At 29.9% G+C, this 24,016-nt stretch overlaps 1 protein-coding gene across 6 annotated transcripts in view; it reads left to right on the top strand.

Moving 5' to 3' along the window:
• Window positions 1-24,016, top strand: part of LOC111636279 (polypeptide N-acetylgalactosaminyltransferase 11-like) — a 59,416-nt gene that overhangs the window by 14,582 nt on the left and 20,818 nt on the right. For 3 of the 6 annotated variants that reach the window (XM_023381489.1, XM_023381486.1, XM_023381485.1), the window contains exons 2-4: window positions 4,148-4,787; window positions 4,857-5,023; window positions 23,010-23,137. In XM_023381489.1, coding sequence (XP_023237257.1) covers window positions 4,288-4,787; window positions 4,857-5,023; window positions 23,010-23,137 — 795 coding nt within the window. In that variant the 5' untranslated portion in view covers window positions 4,148-4,287. Of the gene's footprint in view, window positions 1-4,147; window positions 4,788-4,856; window positions 5,024-6,756; window positions 6,986-7,057; window positions 7,176-7,240; window positions 7,394-7,470; window positions 7,723-7,813; window positions 7,998-14,030; window positions 14,189-14,279; window positions 14,382-17,032; window positions 17,165-17,255; window positions 17,414-23,009; window positions 23,138-24,016 lie in introns of those variants that run through there. The other 3 variants (XM_023381488.1, XM_023381487.1, XM_023381490.1) reach the window with 3 other exon arrangements.

Raw genomic sequence — 24,016 nt, forward strand, 5'->3', positions numbered from 1 at the left:
TGCAATGATATTTCTAAGAAAAGTGATCGTGTGACCGCAGGGTCGGCACCTCTTTGGCGCCCTGTCAGGATGACACCACTGTGTCCCTTAACGGACACAGAAAAAAGTTATTGGCCGTTTATTTTGTTACGCGAACGGTCGCGTTTGTGGACTTTTAGTTCCGGGATGGAGGCGTAACGAGAGAATCAGATGGAGTACACTCTACATAATCTATACATAATGCCCGTTTATTGTGCATACTATATACAATCGGTTCAATGAACATATCTATTTTTGCCCGGTTACCCTTATTCCTGAGAGAGAGGGCTCACATGAATTTCGTGCGAGGATAAATACCTTGGTTTGAATCGTCGATTAGTCTTGGGTTTGAATCGTCGATTAGTGACTTCACAAAGTTCTTTCGAACGTTGAAACGCTTTTCCCAGTTGCACAAAGTTCTTTCCAACGTTGTTGGGCGTAGTCCTTCCGAACAGCGGCGATTAGATGAGTTCCGGGTAGCAGCTAATCCGTTCACGTAAATTGCACAGTGCACCAATTTCCAGAGACTGACTCTTACGTATCGACCCCTCCTTTTTATAAAGGGGGTCTCGTTGAGTTTTTTCCACTGCCTTATTAAAATTGTTTTTTTCATCCTTGACCAATAGTCTTTTTCGAGATTTCGGGTGACACATTCGATGTATCATACTTGACAAGGAACTAAGTTCGTGGGAAAAGATTTTTATGTTCGTTTTTTATATCGGTTTGAAATTTATTTCTTTACACTTTTCCTCCCTCAACAAAAATTTGTTTAACCATTTATTCCCTAAATTCGACTCTCACAATATAGAACATTCAATTTTTAAAAATTTATATGAAAACATGCATTTAGAATATTTTTAAAAATTTCTTTTTTTTATAATGCTGTTTGTTAAAATATCAAAGAAATTACTACAAAGTCAATTCACATTTCATCACATCACTTCACCAATATGTATTTTTAGATACAGAATAGGATTAATGAAATATAATTGAGTGAAAAACCAGATATATTGAACAGATATATAGTAACTGTTTAAAAAATGAATAAATATAGAAAATGAAAATAAGTATCTTTCATAGAAAATATGCTTTTACAAGTAAATTATTCATTAGTAAGTTATCATAACTAAATTGCTAATATTAAGAGTTAAAAAAAATATTTTTTGCTATTTTTTTAAATTGTGGTTTCAATTTTATTACATTTAACAGGTTAAATGTTAAACTAATAGTGTTATATGCTATAAATGCAATAATGTTATTGTAACCTTTTGCATTTATATTTTGGGAAAATGCTCTAGAAAAACTATTCTATCAGAAGACAGTTAATTTTTTTTTAAAGAGATTCATTACAATAACACTGTAATTATTTATGAATCTCTTGGTTAATTTGTTGAAAACATTCAGAATATTAAAATTATGTATTTCTTGAACTGTATTTGTTATTGTTTTTTTTTTAACTAGAAAGAAGATATAATTTATTTAAAAAATAGTTTTAATACCAGTATTCAATAGAAAAGTTAGTTTGAAAAGTTTTTGATTTTTAATGTTTATTCTGACAATGTAGAAACAGTTATCTCTGGTGATAGGAATATCACCAGAGATTATTTTTGAAACCAAAACTTGTGGTATTATGCAGGATTTGTATTGATGATAGTTTTTTTTTTTTTACTGAAAATGTGTATAGGTGAACTAAAGAATTTGACAACGTTCATTAAAAATAACTCATTGACTAAAGTTAGAGTACTGCGCACTCCAGAGAGAGCTGGATTGATTCGTGCACGCATGTTTGGAGCTCGTCATGCCACTGGAGAGGTAATTCAGATTTTAAATATTTAGCATAGTAGTTTCAAAAGGAAAATAACTTTTAAAACTTATAGTTTTTAATATAACATTAGTAAAATTATTAGTAAAGAGCTGTATAAAGATGTGCACAAATCTTTACAAATTTTTCTATTTATTGTTATAAAAGAATTATTGCTTACATTGTTAAGTTAATTCTTCAGTATTTGTCCCACAAAGATGTTCTTTGTGATCTAGAGCAATAGTTTGTAACTCCTTTATGTGTCAACAACTCCTTTGTGTTTACAATGTCAACTCCGGGGTGGAGTTGTCGACAAGGTAGATGTAAGAGGTCATTTAGTTCTTGAAGCATCGACGATACACAGATTAGGAAGAGCAGTTTTTGAAACGAAAGGTTGGAGAAGCACAGTTTTCTTGAAGAATGGCCGGAGAAGTGCAGTATGAGAAGAATGGTTGGAGAAGAACACTATGAACTTGAGATGTGGGTTTATATAAATTTTAACCACAGTCTGAACAATTTAATTGGTCCCTAATCCTGCTTATTCCTCTCTGATTGGTCCCTTCTTTGTCTCCAGATAGAATGAGACCCAATCGGGCATGGGAAAGGTCAAATCTTGATATTAACCTGACACCTCATCTCAATCTCGGACAATGGGATGTTTAAACAAACCTTGGAACTTTTGCTTGTATTTCTATATGTTTTGTTTTTTCACTCGTGAAAAATTTTTATAAGAAGTCTTGCTATAATTATTTATTGATTGAAATATTTTATAGTATTTTGGGTTCATTGTAATTTCATCCTATTTACAAGCATCCGAGCCAAAGTTTGTTTTCCCGGTTCGACGTGTGAACTCAAGTAGTCTGCACTTACATCTATTATTTTTCCCTTTGCATTTGATTATCTAACAAAATTACTTTCTGAAGTGGAAAGCTTCTAAGTAAAATTTAGTGAGAGATTCATCTCTCATCTGGTACCTCACAGATATATGGGCAACGACTTTAGCAGTATGATATTGTTTGAGTTTAAAAATGAAAATAAGTTGTATTTATTTGCTTATAGATTTGGAAATGTAACAAATCTTTGAGCTTCTGTTCTGAANTTACTCTGTTTTTAGGTATTCGGTATTCGGCCGAATAGTGATTAGATATTTGGTATTCGGCCGAATAGTGAAAAATAGGCCGAATACCGAATAGTAACCGAATATTTGTTACATCACTAATATTTACTTTTATAAGAAACAAACTGGTTAATACAGGTTTTCTTCTGTCATTAAAAGAAATATTTTCAAATTATTAATATTTCATCTTTAAAAATTTATGAATAAAAAGAATATTTATTCTTCCTCTGGAACAATATTGTATTTCTTGCTTGCTTTTGTAATGTGGAAATGAATGCATGTTCTACTTTGAAAGGTAATACAAGACTACAATATTGGCAAAACTGCAAAACACCTGAGATAACAAGTAAATGATTTTGCAGTTCTTCTCTTGTCTATTGAAGAGTCGAGTGGTTTCCATAACATGAAGAATATTTTTTCAAATATGAATAGATGTTGTTTGTTATAAATATATACAGAAGACAAGCCAAATTATATTAATAATCAAATGATAGAGCTGGATTTAACTGTTGGGCTAGAATTTTGTAATTAATTACATTCACATTATATAATTTGGACTAAAGGTCCTTAAATAAACATTTTTTTATTGCTTACTTCAGGTAACCAAAGTATTAAGATGAAGAAACAATTTTATTCTGAACTGGAACATTCTCAGCTTAAAAATCCAATAAAGGAATGTGAATGGATTTTTAAGCTGAGGATGTTCCAATTTGGAATGAAATTGCCTCTTTGCTTTGATATTTTGCCTGCCTGAAGTAAGCCATAGAAATAAACAGTTTACAAGTAGATATGATGCCAAGTATTTGCATTGATATTAATAATTTAATATTGAATAAAGGTCCAACTAATAATTAGAGAAATTAATAAATTTAGACTATTCTAGAAGAAAAGATTGATCCGGAACAGGACTTGAACCCACAGTTCCTGCTTATCCTGTGCAGTTGTGTTGTCAATTAGGCTACCTGAATCTCCGATCTTTGCTTCTGTACCAATTGATTTATGAGTTATAATTATACGGGGCAATTAATTTCCTTATTATTAAATTTAATACAAGCTACTGGCATAATCATCTGTCTAGTCTAAATTACATGTCATTATGTAATTAATTAACCAAATTGAGTTAATCCAGCTCTATTGTTCTTATTTATATAGTTTATAAAGATTATTGTATACCAGATAAATTAATTAGTCTATTTTTTTTTATATTTCAGAAAACAGTTTTTGTATCAAGAAAACTGCTCGAGAGAAAAATGACAGCAAAGTAAAATGTAATAACAAATCAGTATTTAAATGTTTCTCAACTCAGGGTAGCGTTTTTTGTTTTGTGCTCAATTTTTTCAAAATATTTATTATGCCTTGGTCTATGCGATATAAATCCTTCTTCCTTGGGATTGTTGTCACTTCCATTACGTGGTCTGTGATTCTCTATCTGTATTTCAATCTGCTGAGTAATTCCAATCATTATTATACCTCTCCCGAAAAAACTGTGCGCTGGAAACTCAGGCCGAGACTGAATGCTGCTCATCAAGCTAATGATGAAATACCTTACAAAACTGTAGCTGGAAAGAAACTTTCAGACAATCTGCTGCATCGCTTCCCACCTAAAGAAATTAATCTTATTAATAGTAATGAAGTTGAGGATAATAAGCAGCTTGAACAGTATGGTATCAGCAATAACGATGTGATGAAGCATTTATTCTTCAATGATAGTGACTTAGAAAGGTTCGGAGAAATAAGAAATCCTATCGATCAGAAAGTTAAAGATGAAGGTTACAAACGTCATGCTTTCAATCTTCTAATTAGTAATCGACTTGGCTATCACAGGCACTTGCCTGATACTAGGAATTCTTTGTGAGTATATTAAAAGCTTAAAAAAAAACTAAGTTTTCTTGTATTTATTAATATAAAATATGTTGACAGGTGTAAAAGCCAAGTTTATTCTAAAGATCTACCAAAAGCTAGTATTGTGATCTGCTTTTATAATGAAGCATGGTCTACATTATTACGAACTGTTTACTCCATTTTTGATCATACTCCGTCGTATCTCATACATGAAATTATATTAGTGGATGATTACAGTGATAATGGTAATGGATATTTACAAATATATATATATTTTTAATAATTTAACATGTATATATTAATACTCAAGTTTTACAAAAATATCCTACATAATATCAAAACTTTCCTTACATAATCTGTAATCACTTTTGATTATTTGTGATGTGTATGATATAAATCAAATTGTGATTATCAAATGTAAATCTAAATTTCTTTGGGATGATCCAAAAGTCAGTAAACGTTTTAAAAAATCAATATTTCAGTGAATATTTGATGTATGGCAACAAGATTATTATAAAAATGCATAGAGTCATGGGTTTTTTCCCAGAAAGATGTCAAAATTAGTTTGTTATGTTTACCAGGTGGCACTTTACCACAAATAGTAACATACAGGTGTCTTCAGAAATGCTTTCCATAATGACATTACTTGTCTTCTGACTGTGTTTGACAATGAAGGCCTTCACATTGAACATTTGGAATGGTGCATTTCTTTGTGTTCTTATGGGTTAAAGTTGTACCCGGTGGACATAATTGGAACTAATTTTTAAACCTTTCTGGAAAAACCCTCTGACTTTATGCATTTCCATGCTAATCTTGTTGCCATATGTCAAAAATTTGCTGAATTTTTTAAAAATGTTTACTGACTTTTGGATCACACTGTATTTAACCTAATTTTAATTAATAATTAAGATCAAAATCTTAAAAGTATATGATAAGAATTTATTGCCATCCTGATCATTCTATAGAGAATATGGATGTCCATAGTTAGGGTGACCATCCATCCCCGATTTGCACGGACAATCCCTGTTTTTCATCACCTATCAACAGCAAAGAAGTGTTCCCAGTTTTATTCCCCAGATGGAGTCTTGTATCTCCATTTGTCCTCTTCTTTGTGGTTACTGTAATATTGTCACTGTCANATAGCGGATATTGCACAAACCATTGAGTTTAAATGAGCAGCGGACCTACTAAAAACCATTTATTATTTAACGTCCATAAAAATTATATTTATATTTAGAAGTTAATGTAGTTAAACCTTCATATAATATTAATTATAATAAGTGCTTGCTTGTATTCATTTATCTAATTGATTTAAAGAAGTAATGACAAAATACATGGTTAACTTTACAATATTCAAACTAAGTAGGTTATTTAACTGTCTAAATTGATTAAATTCTAATAAATTCAGAAATAATGGTGAGAGAAAGCTGCAAGTTTGATTTGTAAATAATTTTATAAGTATAATTAATTGGCAATGAGCTTTTGAGAATGCTCTCATCAGATAAAGGATGTTTCTGATTAGTATCATATACTAGGATATTGACATTTCCTTATTGTCATTTCTCCATTTTTTTTCTCTGCTTAATTTAAAATTTTTGACATATTTTAAGATACTTTATATAACAAAATTTAATTAATTAAAAAAAGTATTTTTAATATTAGGAAAATTAATAAGCTTTGTGCTTAGGTATATTAATATTTTAATGGATATTATAGTATTTATCATANTTTTTCCCTTTGCATTTGATTATCTAACAAAATTACTTTCTGAAGTGGAAAGCTTCTAAGTAAAATTTAGTGAGAGATTCATCTCTCATCTGGTACCTCACAGATATATGGGCAACGACTTTAGCAGTATGATATTGTTTGAGTTTAAAAATGAAAATAAGTTGTATTTATTTGCTTATAGATTTGGAAATGTAACAAATCTTTGAGCTTCTGTTCTGAATACTTGTATTTCAGACTTTGTTATTCCTAGACAGTCATTGTGAAGTGAATGTCGGCTGGATCGAACCTCTTCTGGAACGTATTAAAACAAATAGAACTACAGTTGTCTGCCCTGTTATTGACATCATTAATGCAGATACTTTACAATATAGTGGTTCTCCAATTGTTCGCGGTGGCTTTAATTGGGGTCTTCATTTTAAATGGGACTCTGTACCTTCGAGTCTGCTTAAAATGGATATAGATTTCATTAAACCTATCAAGTAAGCAATCGTCTTAAATTCTCAAGCATTGTAAAATTTTAAATTAATTATAGAATTTCATGATATACTTAGATCGCCTACAATGGCAGGAGGATTGTTTGCTATAGATAGGAAATATTTCCATAATTTAGGAGAATATGACGAAGGAATGGACATTTGGGGAGGTGAAAATCTCGAAATTTCCTTTAGGGTAAGTGAATTATTTATTATCTTATTTTATTGAAACAGAAAATGTTATTTTTTATCTATATTTAGATTTGGATGTGTGGTGGAAGATTAGAAATTGTTCCTTGTTCGCGTGTTGGACATGTCTTCCGTAGAAGAAGGCCTTACGGTTCTCCTACCGGTGAAGACACCATGATGCGTAATTCATTACGTGTTGCTCACGTTTGGATGGATGAGTATAAAGTAAACTTAAGCTTTAATTGATGTTAACAAAAATTAAAATCATATGTTTTAATATAAAATAAAAATTTTAAAACTAGAAATATTACTTTCAAACAAGACCAGATGCAATGAATAGAGAATATGGAGATATTTCTGAAAGGATGAAGCTTCGGAAAAAATTAAATTGTAGAAATTTCGACTGGTATATGAAAAATATTTATCCCGATTTACCACCTCCTTTACCAAAATCAGAGAAATCTAAATTAAAGAAGTGGGAACTTTCAAAACAAAATAAACAAGTTCAAGCATCTTATAGGAGAATTATGCCTAAAGTTAAGGCTGTGTATCAGGTAAATTAATATCAGCTTATTAGAAATCAAACTCTTCAGTATGTGTTTTAAATACTTTTAATTAAAGTGTAAAATAATTTTAAAATTTTAGATTCAGTTGCAGAATACTGATTTATGTGTAGAATCAGAAGATTATGTGACAACAAAAGGGTCTCTTTTAATTCTTCAGAAATGTTTGCAAATAAAGAGACAGGTAATATTAATTATTTATTTATTAACATATCTAAGACAATCTTTTGAATAAAAATCCTGGTACAAAAAGAATAATAAATCATTAATATTACACGATCAGATATAGTATAAAAATAATTTAAAGAAAGAATATTTGAAAAAAAACAAACAAATAATCTAAATTTTTACTAGTAGTAATGCTTTAAAACAGTGTTTTTCAACCTTCTTGAATAAGCGACCCCTTTACAAGTTAAAAAATTCTGGCAACCTTCCAGAGCCATATTAAAACAACGTATTTAAGTTCCTTTCTGTTGAGACCTAAGTATTGATTAAAAAGCCAATTGTACTGTAAAATAAACAGGCACAGCCTTCTTACTGAGATTGTAATTTTTTTTTATTGTAGTGTAGGACCTACAAACACTTGTTTTTTTCTTTTACCCGCGACCCCTCATGTAAGGCTTTGCGACTCCCTGAGGGTTGCAACCCACAGGTTGAAAAACACTGCTTTAAAACATCTATTGTAGAAATTATTGTAGAAATTATTGTAGAAACTGCCTATTGAATTAATAAGATGATGATAATTCATCATGAAAAAATTTCAAGATTTTCATCTCTTCACATGCCTTTTCCTTTATCATATTCTTATAATTATGGAAATATTTCTGGTCTACAGCAAACAAATTATTCTGCCACTGTAGATAATTTCTTATTCAGCAGATTAATATAGAGATAGACAGTAAAACGTACAATAAAGTAATAAAAAATATGTCCAATAGTTTTACAATGAAATGGAAAATTCAACAGGCATATAGAAATTCACCTACCAGGCTGTCTCCTACTTTTAGTGGTGCTAAATTCATCTTTTGATGGAGTTCTTTTACATATCCCCAGCTTTTTGGCAATTAAATCAAAGTACAGGTATTCCTTGTACAACACAGTTTTGTTATAACAACATTCAAGAATTTAGGAAATACTTTGTACAGAATTTCACAATTTTTAAGTGCAAACTCCATTTTTTATTTCCAAGTAAACATGTATGTTGTCTGAAATTTGCCCATGGATTTTAGAATATTAAAACAAATGGATATTAAATTAAAACAAATGAAGATGTTGCTGATATTTCTGATCAAGATCAACAAGAAAGCTCAGAAGATGACGATAGTTTGTAAAAAGTTGTCTTTGTTCAACTAAAATTAATATTAACGTGTAATATGGTACTTTTAAATGTGATTGTTAGTTAATTATTGATTGCTTTAATAAACATATTTCTCTTAGTACAAAGAATAGTATATGTTAACTTTTGGAACCTAACCCTACATTTTGCACTAGTCTTTTGTTTTGTGTGGCACAGATTTGCATAACACTACACTTTTTCAGAACGTAACTACTGTGTTTTACAATGGATACCTGCACAATTTAACTGTAAAAGCATAGTAAGTTCAATAATTATAAACACAGCTTGCTTACTTTTCCAGCAGACAGTTATATGCATTACAAATGCTTGGCTTTTTGAAAAGCCTGCTTCAGGTTGTTCTCTTGTATGAACTTCATTGAAGTTTTGAGTCTCGAAATTTTAAACATTTTTTTTAAAAAACGCTTTGAAAATTCTTATATGTAGTGATATTTTTAACAGGAAAGTATAATGCACGTGCAGACTTTTATCCAGAAACATAAATGAGAAAATTAAGTTATTTGTAACACATACAACTCTGCTGGAGAAGTAAGCAATCATTATAATTACATTTTTACAGTTTGGATAAATCAGTTTCATAATAAATACTTCTTGAAGGTGGTAACATAAATGTAGGAGTTCTTCATCAGATTTATTCTTCAAAGATTTTAGATTGTAAAGGAAGCCAAACTTTGCTTCATACCTTTTTAACTCTGCAAACTTTGTATTAGTACTTTGCAAATGATCACCATATAAAAGTCTGTTACTAAAATGTCTTCTGCATTGGAAGTTATATGGTTAATATTTCATACTCAACAAAGTTGGTTTTCTTCCTGTGGCAAAGTTGCTTAAACTTTTTTAGAATCTTTAGCTCATCAGTATTTTTATTTGCTGTGATTTTTGCAAAGACCAGTCTGTTTTTCTGTACTCTGCTAGCAAAGAGAGTGTGTGTGTTTGGAATGACTGATAATAGAGTACAGATTGATGTTTATCCTTTGCCATAGCATGATTTTTAAGTTGATCCTTACTAACAAATTATACCGTACAATAATTGAAATCATAAACTTGGATGGCAATATTTCATTATGTAACGAGACAGACTCACTTGCAATTTTGGAGTAGCTGCTTGTGTCCGAAAGTTCTTTGAGACACACTGCAACTTCTTTCAACTTTTTCTCTTGGTACATTCACTTTTGAAAACCTTGACAATGTGCCGTGAATAAACATTACAGTTTTATTTTTATCGTTTTAAGCTATAAAAATTTCACATTACAAACTCATAGAAACAACTGAGTTGTAGAATACTCAACTGTTTTATATCTGCTTTATAATAAATTCTGATAAATTTGCAGGAATATTTCTGACATACATCAATAACATATTATATTAAAGTTATAAGGCCATTATAATATAGAAAAATAAGAAAAAGAAATTGGAACAGTAGCAAAATATTTCTCTATTATTGANCATAGTTAGGGTGACCATCCATCCCCGATTTGCACGGACAATCCCTGTTTTTCATCACCTATCAACAGCAAAGAAGTGTTCCCAGTTTTATTCCCCAGATGGAGTCTTGTATCTCCATTTGTCCTCTTCTTTGTGGTTACTGTAATATTGTCACTGTCACAGTTTTTCCACCAGAGGATATGTCCAATATCTTCGGTGTTTCCAGGTAATATTTTAAATGAAGTAACCAATTTTTTGAGCAAATACCAAAAAAGGAGTCAAATTTTAAAACAAAAAATGAGCAATTATTTATTGTGACATTGTCACAATGCAGGGCTTCAATTTTTTGTCACAGTGTTTTCAATTTTTAGTAGTGTCTTGCCCCTGTACAACATACTTTTCCTGTTAGCAATAGAGTTGTACCAGTCATCTATTTAACTCCTTTTCAAGGGAAAATTTTCTATTTAAATAAAAAGTTTGTATATAGTTAATTGGGACCTCCTACCTATAAGCTTTTAATATCTGGTCTCAATTTTCATCTATCTAACTTTGTTTTCAAGATTAAGGAAGAACAGACAGACAGAGATGGATGGACAATAGTGGGAATTTCTAGGTCAAACAGTTTGCTACATTGCAGCGCTGCATTTAGAAACGGTTTACAGAGTGTTCGCTGTAAAGCGCTTCTCGAGCGCTGCATAAAGAAACACGGCCTATATGAGAATTTGAATGAGGTGTGTTACTTTATCCTTCAATTTTTTCTCCCTTTATGAGATAGAATATTCAGTACAGTGAATACTAATTAATATTTGCAATTGAATTTCCATGCTTTGAAACCTAAATGCTACCCAATTAGACATTATTTTATTTGTTTCATTCACTCTATATAAAATAAATACAACCTCAAGTTTGAATTTATGTGTGATTTGTCACTCTATATATTTGTTCTACCATAATCGTGCAGTTTAGTAAACTTTATCTCTGCATTACAAACTTTTATTGGCTATTGTAATTTTGTTTTAAGCTTGGTGCTCACTTGTGCAGCAATGGACGATGGAAAGGCAAAATGACATCACTTTTGCCGTCGAAGTCGACAGAATACGAAGTTGAAAACTTTAAACTTTTGCCATTGCAGAAAGCAGAATGGCAAAAATTAGACCAACAGGAAGGCGTTCAGAGAAAGAACTATGTTACGGAAAAATCTCTTTCAATGCCTAATTGTAACAACCAGAGCACTTTTCCAGCAAAGGATTGTTTATTTGATGAGCATTTTCAACATAATTTACAAGTGTACCTTGGGTCAACTTAGAATTTTCTATCATTTTAAAATGGAATGCCACATTTTCAAGAATTCCGTTTTAAAACAGTTAAAACTTACCATAACTTGGCCTTTATAAATATAAATTGTACTGTAAAAAAATATTGTATAACACTGTTGACTAAAAGTTTTATTTTAATTAGTATATTTACGACTTGTTCGTTTTCAGTTAATTATTTTGTTTTAAATTTTATGGGTCTGTTAAATAGGGGGTAGCCACCATTTACCTTGCGGCATAGCTTGAAATATTTGTAAAAATAAAAATTATTAGGAAAGCAAATATTAGAATGAGTTGCTTCTTTTATGATGAATATTTAATAGTAATCGATACAGATTTTGTCTTTATAAGTTATTTATTTGTATTTTAGTTTTAGTTTATTCTTTCAAGTTGTTTATAGATAATTGAATATGATATATATAATATAAGTGTGTGTGTATTTAAGTTATATTTTATATTCTGTCATTAAAATTAAAAATATATACATCAAATGTAATTGAATAAGACATAATTATCGAATTAGCTTTGAAACTTTGGTAAAATATTAAAAAATTATACTGTACAACTATAATTTATAAAGTATAAATGCCAATAGAATAATTAAAAATTGTGAAAAGGTAATAATCCATTTCCTAAAAAGTAAAGATAAGTAGTTGACTGCTTTAATGCAAATGAAGCAGTTTCAATACTCCTATGAACTTTCATAGTCAGTGGAAATAAAGTACTCTTGAAGTACTTCATTTTAATAACTTAGAAATTATCAATATTTTAGTGAATGTTAGAACACAATTTGTACATTGAGTAGGGAAAGAATATATAATTGGTACTTGAATTTGACGAGCGTGATCCGGTCGTGTGGGACGCAGATAAAGATGTCTTTTGTCAAGTGAAAAACTTCAAAACACTTGGATATTTATTAAAATGACTTAATAACCTGAAAAGGAAAGTCAATTTTTTAATATTTACACAGCTTGTCTTTATTTTTAAATTCTAATTTTAAAATTTTTACAAGGTCATAGAAGTGTTATGATTGCTTCATTTTCATTAAAGCAGTTTATTACTTTCCCAGCTATTATAGAATATGACATTGGGAAAGTATGGTGGTTGGTCAGATTTTGATCTCCCCAGTTTTTTGCATTTCTTGACATTTTGACACTCCAGAAATCCAAAAATTTCAAAAAACACTTTGAAAAATTGTGTGTGTATGTATGTGTTTCAGTATCTATTTTGCATTAGATATTAGGACTGAATGATCCTAAAATTTTTAAATTTAATACAGTTATTTTTGTATATGGCATTGATGATGCTATTAAATTTTGGAGATTATAAGCAAACATCGCTAAACCCGATATATAATATAGCTAAACACCAATCGAATGCCGAAAATCTAAACTAGCCTGATAGATTTTTGGCATTCGGTTGGTGTTTAAACTTCAGAGCATACATGACGTGATTTACTCTAGTTTCAAACCATAATTTACAGGCCATTGACAGATTGTACAATTTGTTATATTAAATATTTTCAGTATTCGTTTAACTGGTTTGTTTACTAGTGCATTTTTAGGTAAATTTACATTAAGTCTGACATTACTCAAGATGTGACACATGGCCTCCCATTATTTCTCCATTCCCAGCTTATAATCTCGCTAAACACCAACCGAATGCTGAAAATCTAAACTAGCCCGATAGATTTTCGGCATTCGGTTGGTGTTTAGCGAGATTATAAGCTGGGAATGGAGAAATAATGGGAGGCCATGTGTCACATCTTGAGTAATGTCAGACTTAATGTAAATTTACCTAAAAATGCACTAGTAAACAAACCAGTTAAACGAATACTGAAAATATTTAATATAACAAATTGTACAATCTGTCAATGGCCTGTAAATTATGGTTTGAAACTAGAGTAAATCACGTCATGTATGCTCTGAAGTTTAATGATCAAAATATCATTCTTATTTTATTAATTACTAGCAGGTGGGCCCGGCGTTGCTCGGGCAAAAGTAACGATAACTAAGGTAAAGATTATTACATTACAGTAAACCTTACCCATTTTCACAGAATGCAAGAATTGGGTCCCCTTGTTTCCAGACTAATTAGAGAATTTTTAGATGGGTCTAAAAATATGTTCGATTTCCCGCAAAAACGAAAAAAACTGCATCTGCATCTTGCACGTCGCTTTCTCTTAACAATTCCATTGTTACGTNGAAATTTCGACTGGTATATGAAAAATATTTATCCCGATTTACCACCTCCTTTACCAAAATCAGAGAAATCTAAATTAAAGAAGTGGGAACTTTCAAAACAAAATAAACAAGTTCAAGCATCTTATAGGAGAATTATGCCTAAAGTTAAGGCTGTGTATCAGGTAAATTAATATCAGCTTATTAGAAATCAAACTCTTCAGTATGTGTTTTAAATACTTTTAATTAAAGTGTAAAATAATTTTAAAATTTTAGATTCAGTTGCAGAATACTGATTTATGTGTAGAATCAGAAGATTATGTGACAACAAAAGGGTCTCTTTTAATTCTTCAGAAATGTTTGCAAATAAAGAGACAGGTAATATTAATTATTTATTTATTAACATATCTAAGACAATCTTTTGAATAAAAATCCTGGTACAAAAAGAATAATAAATCATTAATATTACACGATCAGATATAGTATAAAAATAATTTAAAGAAAGAATATTTGAAAAAAAACAAACAAATAATCTAAATTTTTACTAGTAGTAATGCTTTAAAACAGTGTTTTTCAACCTTCTTGAATAAGCGACCCCTTTACAAGTTAAAAAATTCTGGCAACCTTCCAGAGCCATATTAAAACAACGTATTTAAGTTCCTTTCTGTTGAGACCTAAGTATTGATTAAAAAGCCAATTGTACTGTAAAATAAACAGGCACAGCCTTCTTACTGAGATTGTAAGTTTTTTTTATTGTAGTGTAGGACCTACAAACACTTGTTTTTTTCTTTTACCCGCGACCCCTCATGTAAGGCTTTGCGACTCCCTGAGGGTTGCAACCCACAGGTTGAAAAACACTGCTTTAAAACATCTATTGTAGAAATTATTGTAGAAATTATTGTAGAAACTGCCTATTGAATTAATAAGATGATGATAATTCATCATGAAAAAATTTCAAGATTTTCATCTCTTTACATGCCTTTTCCTTTATCATATTCTTATAATTATGGAAATATTTCTGGTCGATGGCAAACAAATTATTCTGCCACTGTAGATAATTTCTTATTCAGCAGATTAATATAGAGATAGACAGTAAAACGTACAATAAAGTAATAAAAAATATGTCCAATAGTTTTACAATGAAATGGAAAATTCAACAGGCATATAGAAATTCACCTACCAGGCTGTCTCCTACTTTTAGTGGTGCTAAATTCATCTTTTGATGGAGTTCTTTTACATATCCCCAGCTTTTTGGCAATTAAATCAAAGTACAGGTATTCCTTGTACAACACAGTTTTGTTATAACAACATTCAAGAATTTAGGAAATACTTTGTACAGAATTTCACAATTTTTAAGTGCAAACTCCATTTTTTATTTCCAAGTAAACATGTATGTTGTCTGAAATTTGCCCATGGATTTTAGAATATTAAAACAAATGGATATTAAATTAAAACAAATGAAGATGTTGCTGATATTTCTGATCAAGATCAACAAGAAAGCTCAGAAGATGACGATAGTTTGTAAAAAGTTGTCTTTGTTCAACTAAAATTAATATTAACGTGTAATATGGTACTTTTAAATGTGATTGTTAGTTAATTATTGATTGCTTTAATAAACATATTTCTCTTAGTACAAAGAATAGTATATGTTAACTTTTGGAACCTAACCCTACATTTTGCACTAGTCTTTTGTTTTGTGTGGCACAGATTTGCATAACACTACACTTTTTCAGAACGTAACTACTGTGTTATACAATGGATACCTGCACAATTTAACTGTAAAAGCATAGTAAGTTCAATAATTATAAACACAGCTTGCTTACTTTTCCAGCAGACAGTTATATGCATTACAAATGCTTGGCTTTTTGAAAAGCCTGCTTCAGGTTGTTCTCTTGTATGAACTTCATTGAAGTTTTGAGTCTCGAAATTTTAAACATTTTTTTTAAAAAACGCTTTGAAAATTCTTATATGTAGTGATATTTTTAACAGGAAAGTATAATGCACGTGCAGACTTTTATCCAGAAACATAAATGAGAAAATTAAGTTATTTGTAACACATACAACTCTGCTGGAGAAGTAAGCAATCATTATAATTACATTTTTACAGTTTGGATAAATCAGTTTCATAATAAATACTTCTTGAAGGTGGTAACATAAATGTAGGAGTTCTTCATCAGATTTATTCTTCAAAGATTTTAGATTGTAAAGGAAGCCAAACTTTGCTTCATACCTTTTTAACTCTGCAAACTTTGTATTAGTACTTTGCAAATGATCACCATATAAAAGTCTGTTACTAAAATGTCTTCTGCATTGGAAGTTATATGGTTAATATTTCATACTCAACAAAGTTGGTTTTCTTCCTGTGGCAAAGTTGCTTAAACTTTTTTAGAATCTTTAGCTCATCAGTATTTTTATTTGCTGTGATTTTTGCAAAGACCAGTCTGTTTTTCTGTACTCTGCTAGCAAAGAGAGTGTGTGTGTTTGGAATGACTGATAATAGAGTACAGATTGATGTTTATCCTTTGCCATAGCATGATTTTTAAGTTGATCCTTACTAACAAATTATACCGTACAATAATTGAAATCATAAACTTGGATGGCAATATTTCATTATGTAACGAGACAGACTCACTTGCAATTTTGGAGTAGCTGCTTGTGTCCGAAAGTTCTTTGAGACACACTGCAACTTCTTTCAACTTTTTCTCTTGGTACATTCACTTTTGAAAACCTTGACAATGTGCCGTGAATAAACATTACAGTTTTATTTTTATCGTTTTAAGCTATAAAAATTTCACATTACAAACTCATAGAAACAACTGAGTTGTAGAATACTCAACTGTTTTATATCTGCTTTATAATAAATTCTGATAAATTTGCAGGAATATTTCTGACATACATCAATAACATATTATATTAAAGTTATAAGGCTATTATAATATAGAAAAATAAGAAAAAGAAATTGGAACAGTAGCAAAATATTTCTCTATTATTGAAATTTGCAATGAAAGTTTCTTGTCTTCCTAAAATAGCTTTGGTATGAAACAAAGAAGCGTGATCTGAGGCTAGCAGAATTATTGTGTCTCGATGCAAGAGAGAAATATCCTCGTCTGGCAAAATGTCATGAAACGGGAGGATCACAAGAGTGGAAGATTTCAAATAAAGTAAGAGACTTATTGTATATTATTTAAAAATTTTATATTAACATCATTCTTTCAAATATTAACTATGTGTATGTCACTTATATTTTATCAGGAGGATATATTAATTTACAATGCAGCAGCTGGACTGTGCCTGGGTGTTAATTCACCCGTTTCTGGTCAGCACATTACCATGGAGATGTGTAATTCAAAACAGGCAAGGAAATGGAATTTAATAATGAAAGATGTTGAAAAATAAAATAAAATGTATTATTTTGTTAAATTTTTTNAGACGATAATCATAAATTGATTTTCAATTTCTTTAATTAAAGTCAAAATTGATTTCTAATAATTTATGTTTACTACAATGGTGGCATCACTATATATATCTTAAACTAAATTTTGACATTAAATTAATTAAATTTAGCATTCTTATTGCCTGAAGTAATCTGACAGTTAAAATTTATCTTTATTCTTGATAGTAATTTTGATAATCCTGTTATAAAAATCAAGTAATAACAGCAATAGTTTCTAAGAAGTTATAACCTGTATTCACCAACAAAGTAATTTATTGTTAAAACAAATTCAATGTTTTCAGTCATAGGTGATTTTCATCAAGCATTTATTGAATGATAAATTCAAAAAAAAGCATTCTAATTACTGCATATGCACATGTGACATAAGTTTATAAAATTTTAAACAATCAAACATACATATAAAAATAAGATAAGTTATATAAATGAATATTTATATATACATAATAAATTACACTCAGTTGCAGGTTAATTCAATTTTTAACATTATCATAAATTTTAATTACCATTAATTATAATTACATACATAATTATTAACTGTAATTATCCAATCAGTTATTATTAATTTAATATTTCTATTTATTAGACATGGAATTTACATTTTTCATGTTTACTTTCCTGTCCTCACTTAAATATTTGCAAGTCTTTTCTATATTTAGCCAAGTGTAAATCATTAATCTTTCTAATGATCTTAACTTAATTCCACATTGCTACATATTGATGTATATCAGTACGATGCAAGAAAAACAATCTATGTTACAGCATTCAAAATTCGCCATACAGCAAGAGTGGCAATGTTATACCACGAAGCTAAGATCATTAAGAAAATTAGTCCTTCCTATCTGACTAAACGTGGAAGTTTTAGGAATATTTAAGCGAGATCAGAAAACAAACTGTACTAACATTGGAGAGGCATATTCTATGTGAAAGGCATTAAACTAATCTTTTATTTATTAGTTATATCACGTTTAAATATATGTACAAAATTGAATTAACTTGTGATTGATTATATTTATTTATTACTGTATTTTTAAATGGAAGTGTATATATTAATACTCAAGTTTTACAAAAATATCCTACATAATATCAAAACTTTCCTTACATAATCTGTAATCACTTTTGATTATTTGTGATGTGTATGATATAAATCAAATTGTGATTATCAAATGTAAATCTAAATTTCTTTGGGATGATCCAAAAGTCAGTAAACGTTTTAAAAAATCAATATTTCAGTGAATATTTGATGTATGGCAACAAGATTATTATAAAAATGCATAGAGTCATGGGTTTTTTCCCAGAAAGATATCAAAATTAGTTTGTTATGTTTACCAGGTGGCACTTTACCACAAATAGTAACATACAGGTGTCTTCAGAAATGCTTTCCATAATGACATTACTTGTCTTCTGACTGTGTTTGACAATGAAGGCCTTCACATTGAACATTTGGAATGGTGCATTTCTTTGTGTTCTTATGGGTTAAAGTTGTACCCGGTGGACATAATTGGAACTAATTTTTAAACCTTTCTGGAAAAACCCTCTGACTTTATGCATTTCCATGCTAATCTTGTTGCCATATGTCAAAAATTTGCTGAATTTTTTAAAAATGTTTACTGACTTTTGGATCACACTGTATTTAACCTAATTTTAATTAATAATTAAGATCAAAATCTTAAAAGTATATGATAAGAATTTATTGCCATCCTGATCATTCTATAGAGAATATGGATGTCCATAGTTAGGGTGACCATCCATCCCCGATTTGCACGGACAATCCCTGTTTTTCATCACCTATCAACAGCAAAGAAGTGTTCCCAGTTTTATTCCCCAGATGGAGTCTTGTATCTCCATTTGTCCTCTTCTTTGTGGTTACTGTAATATTGTCACTGTCACAGTTTTTTCACCAGAGGATATGTCCAATATCTTCGGTGTTTCCAGGTAATATTTTAAATGAAGTAACCAATTTTTTGAGCAAATACCAAAAAAGGAGTCAAATTTTAAAACAAAAAATGAGCAATTATTTATTGTGACATTGTCACAATGCAGGGCTTCAATTTTTTGTCACAGTGTTTTCAATTTTTAGTAGTGTCTTGCCCCTGTACAACATACTTTTCCTGTTAGCAATAGAGTTGTACCAGTCATCTATTTAACTCCTTTTCAAGGGAAAATTTTCTATTTAAATAAAAAGTTTGTATATAGTTAATTGGGACCTCCTACCTATAAGCTTTTAATATCTGGTCTCAATTTTCATCTATCTAACTTTGTTTTCATGATTAAGGAAGAACAGACAGACAGAGATGGATGGACAATAGTGGGAATTTCTAGGTCAAACAATTTTTTCAATTTGTAGCCCAACGAAGTGGCGATTGACAAATGTTCCTCTGGATTTGTTTAAAAAAATCTGGTCCCCTATCCTATGGTACAGTTAAACGAGAATGATGTCATCGTTATTCTTATTTCTTTAGACTTTTCGACCAACTTGTTTATAACTAAATGGCTGTTTCTAAAATCAAAGATATGAATGTTGCTAGTGCAGCCTTATCTGAAATATTTTTCTTAGATTGCTTTGGGTGGACAGTTATTTCTATCATTTTACCTTTTAATTCACAATTTAAACACTCAAGTAGATTCAGAAACATCAGTATCATTGGGTGCCATTTTCTTAATGAAGTAAACTAACTCTTTCCTTTGTGAACTTTGTTAGAGTTTTGTTCGAAATGTCATCACCACAGAGCATGCGCACTGAGCGAGACTACTACTTTTTGACCGATTCGTTAGTAATGCATTTAACTCATTCGACTTTACGAACACACTCCTAGTTAGTATGGTTGTGTAGAAAGTCTGAATTTATCATTTCCAGACGTAGTAATTAATGTGTGTCTAGAAATTCAACTAGAATAGCTATATATTTGAATCTACTCTAGATTAATTTTTTCTAGAATTTTATTTAATTAATTAAATAGACGATAATCATAAATTGATTTTCAATTTCTTTAATTAAAGTCAAAATTGATTTCTAATAATTTATGTTTACTACAATGGTGGCATCACTATATATATCTTAAACTAAATTTTGACATTAAATTAATTAAATTTAGCATTCTTATTGCCTGAAGTAATCTGACAGTTAAAATTTATCTTTATTCTTGATAGTAATTTTGATAATCCTGTTATAAAAATCAAGTAATAACAGCAATAGTTTCTAAGAAGTTATAACCTGTATTCACCAACAAAGTAATTTATTGTTAAAACAAATTCAATGTTTTCAGTCATAGGTGATTTTCATCAAGCATTTATTGAATGATAAATTCAAAAAAAAGCATTCTAATTACTGCATATGCACATGTGACATAAGTTTATAAAATTTTAAACAATCAAACATACATATAAAAATAAGATAAGTTATATAAATGAATATTTATATAAACATAATAAATTACACTCAGTTGCAGGTTAATTCAATTTTTAACATTATCATAAATTTTAATTACCATTAATTATAATTACATACATAATTATTAACCGTAATTATCCAATCAGTTATTATTAATTTAATATTTCTATTTATTAGACATGGAATTTACATTTTTCATGTTTACTTTCCTGTCCTCGCTTAAATATTTGCAAGTCTTTTCTATATTTAGCCAAGTGTAAATCATTAATCTTTCTAATGATCTTAACTTCATTCAATATATCTACGTATTGGTGTATATCAGTAAGATGCTAGAAATACAATCTACGTTACAGCTACAAAATTAAATTAATTTATGATTGATTATATTTATTTATTACTGTATTTTTAAATGAAAGTTGTTACACACACAGCATTTTGTAGTTATAATGTTTACGCATTATTTATTACATTACTTTATATAAAAAATTAAGATAGTGTGACCGCAGGGTCGGCACCTCTTTGGCGCCCTGTCAGGATGACACCACTGTGTCCCTTAACGGACACAGAAAAAAGTTATTGGCCGTTTATTTTGTTACGCGAACGGTCGCGTTTGTGGACTTTTAGTTCCGGGATGGAGGCGTAACGAGAGAATCAGATGGAGTACACTCTACATAATCTATACATAATGCCCGTTTATTGTGCATACTATATACAATCGGTTCAATGAACATATCTATTTTTGCCCGGTTACCCTTATTCCTGAGAGAGAGGGCTCACATGAATTTCGTGCGAGGATAAATACCTTGGTTTGAATCGTCGATTAGTCTTGGGTTTGAATCGTCGATTAGTGACTTCACAAAGTTCTTTCGAACGTTGAAACGCTTTTCCCAGTTGCACAAAGTTCTTTCCAACGTTGTTGGGCGTAGTCCTTCCGAACAGCGGCGATTAGATGAGTTCCGGGTAGCAGCTAATCCGTTCACGTAAATTGCACAGTGCACCAATTTCCAGAGACTGACTCTTACGTATCGACCCCTCCTTTTTATAAAGGGGGTCTCGTTGAGTTTTTTCCACTGCCTTATTAAAATTGTTTTTTTCATCCTTGACCAATAGTCTTTTTCGAGATTTCGGGTGACACATTCGATGTATCATACTTGACAAGGAACTAAGTTCGTGGGAAAAGATTTTTATGTTCGTTTTTTATATCGGTTTGAAATTTATTTCTTTACACTTTTCCTCCCTCAACAAAAATTTGTTTAACCATTTATTCCCTAAATTCGACTCTCACAATATAGAACATTCAATTTTTAAAAATTTATATGAAAACATGCATTTAGAATATTTTTAAAAATTTCTTTTTTTTATAATGCTGTTTGTTAAAATATCAAAGAAATTACTACAAAGTCAATTCACATTTCATCACATCACTTCACCAATATGTATTTTTAGATACAGAATAGGATTAATGAAATATAATTGAGTGAAAAACCAGATATATTGAACAGATATATAGTAACTGTTTAAAAAATGAATAAATATAGAAAATGAAAATAAGTATCTTTCATAGAAAATATGCTTTTACAAGTAAATTATTCATTAGTAAGTTATCATAACTAAATTGCTAATATTAAGAGTTAAAAAAAATATTTTTTGCTATTTTTTTAAATTGTGGTTTCAATTTTATTACATTTAACAGGTTAAATGTTAAACTAATAGTGTTATATGCTATAAATGCAATAATGTTATTGTAACCTTTTGCATTTATATTTTGGGAAAATGCTCTAGAAAAGCTATTCTATCAGAAGACAGTTAATTTTTTTTAAAGAGATTCATTACAATAACACTGTAATTATTTATGAATCTCTTGGTTAATTTGTTGAAAACATTCAGAATATTAAAATTATGTATTTCTTGAACTGTATTTGTTATTGTTTTTTTTAACTAGAAAGAAGATATAATTTATTTAAAAAATAGTTTTAATACCAGTATTCAATAGAAAAGTTAGTTTGAAAAGTTTTTGATTTTTAATGTTTATTCTGACAATGTAGAAACAGTTATCTCTGGTGATAGGAATATCACCAGAGATTATTTTTGAAACCAAAACTTGTGGTATTATGCAGGATTTGTATTGCTGATAGTTTTTTTTTTTTACTGAAAATGTGTATAGGTGAACTAAAGAATTTGACAACGTTCATTAAAAATAACTCATTGACTAAAGTTAGTGTACTGCGCACTCCAGAGAGAGCTGGATTGATTCGTGCTCGCATGTTTGGAGCTCGTCATGCCACTGGAGAGGTAATTCAGATTTTAAATATTTAGCATAGTAGTTTCAAAAGGAAAATAACTTTTAAAACTTATAGTTTTTAATATAACATTAGTAAAATTATTAGTAAAGAGCTGTATAAAGATGTGCACAAATCTTTACAAATTTTTCTATTTATTGTTATAAAAGAATTATTGCTTACATTGTTAAGTTAATTCTTCAGTATTTGTCCCACAAAGATGTTCTTTGTGATCTAGAGCAATAGTTTGTAACTCCTTTATGTGTCAACAACTCCTTTGTGTTTACAATGTCAACTCCGGGGTGGAGTTGTCGACAAGGTAGATGTAAGAGGTCATTTAGTTCTTGAAGCATCGACGATACACAGATTAGGAAGAGCAGTTTTTGAAACGAAAGGTTGGAGAAGCACGGTTTTCTTGAAGAATGGCCGGAGAAGTGCAGTATGAGAAGAATGGTTGGAGAAGAACACTATGAACTTGAGATGTGGGTTTATATAAATTTTAACCACAGTCTGAACAATTTAATTGGTCCCTAATCCCGCTTATTCCTCTCTGATTGGTCCCTTCTTTGTCTCCAGATAGAATGAGACCCAATCGGGCATGGGAAAGGTCAAATCTTGATATTAACCTGACACCTCATCTCAATCTCGGACAATGGGATGTTTAAACAAACCTTGGAATTTTTGCTTGTATTTCTATATGTTTTGTTTTTTCACTCGTGAAAAATTTTTATAAGAAGTCTTGCAATAATTATTTATTGATTGAAATATTTTATAGTATTTTGAGTTCATTGTAATTTCATCCTATTTACAAGCATCCGAGCCAAAGTTTGTTTCCCGGTTCGACGTGTGAACTCAAGTAGTCTGCACTTACATCTATTACTTTTCCCTTTGC

The sequence above is a fragment of the Centruroides sculpturatus genome, unplaced genomic scaffold (assembly GCF_000671375.1).
Source record: "Centruroides sculpturatus isolate CEXI.00-Female unplaced genomic scaffold, Cexi_2.0 scaffold984, whole genome shotgun sequence".
NCBI classification, from domain to species: Eukaryota; Metazoa; Arthropoda; class Arachnida; order Scorpiones; family Buthidae; genus Centruroides; species Centruroides sculpturatus.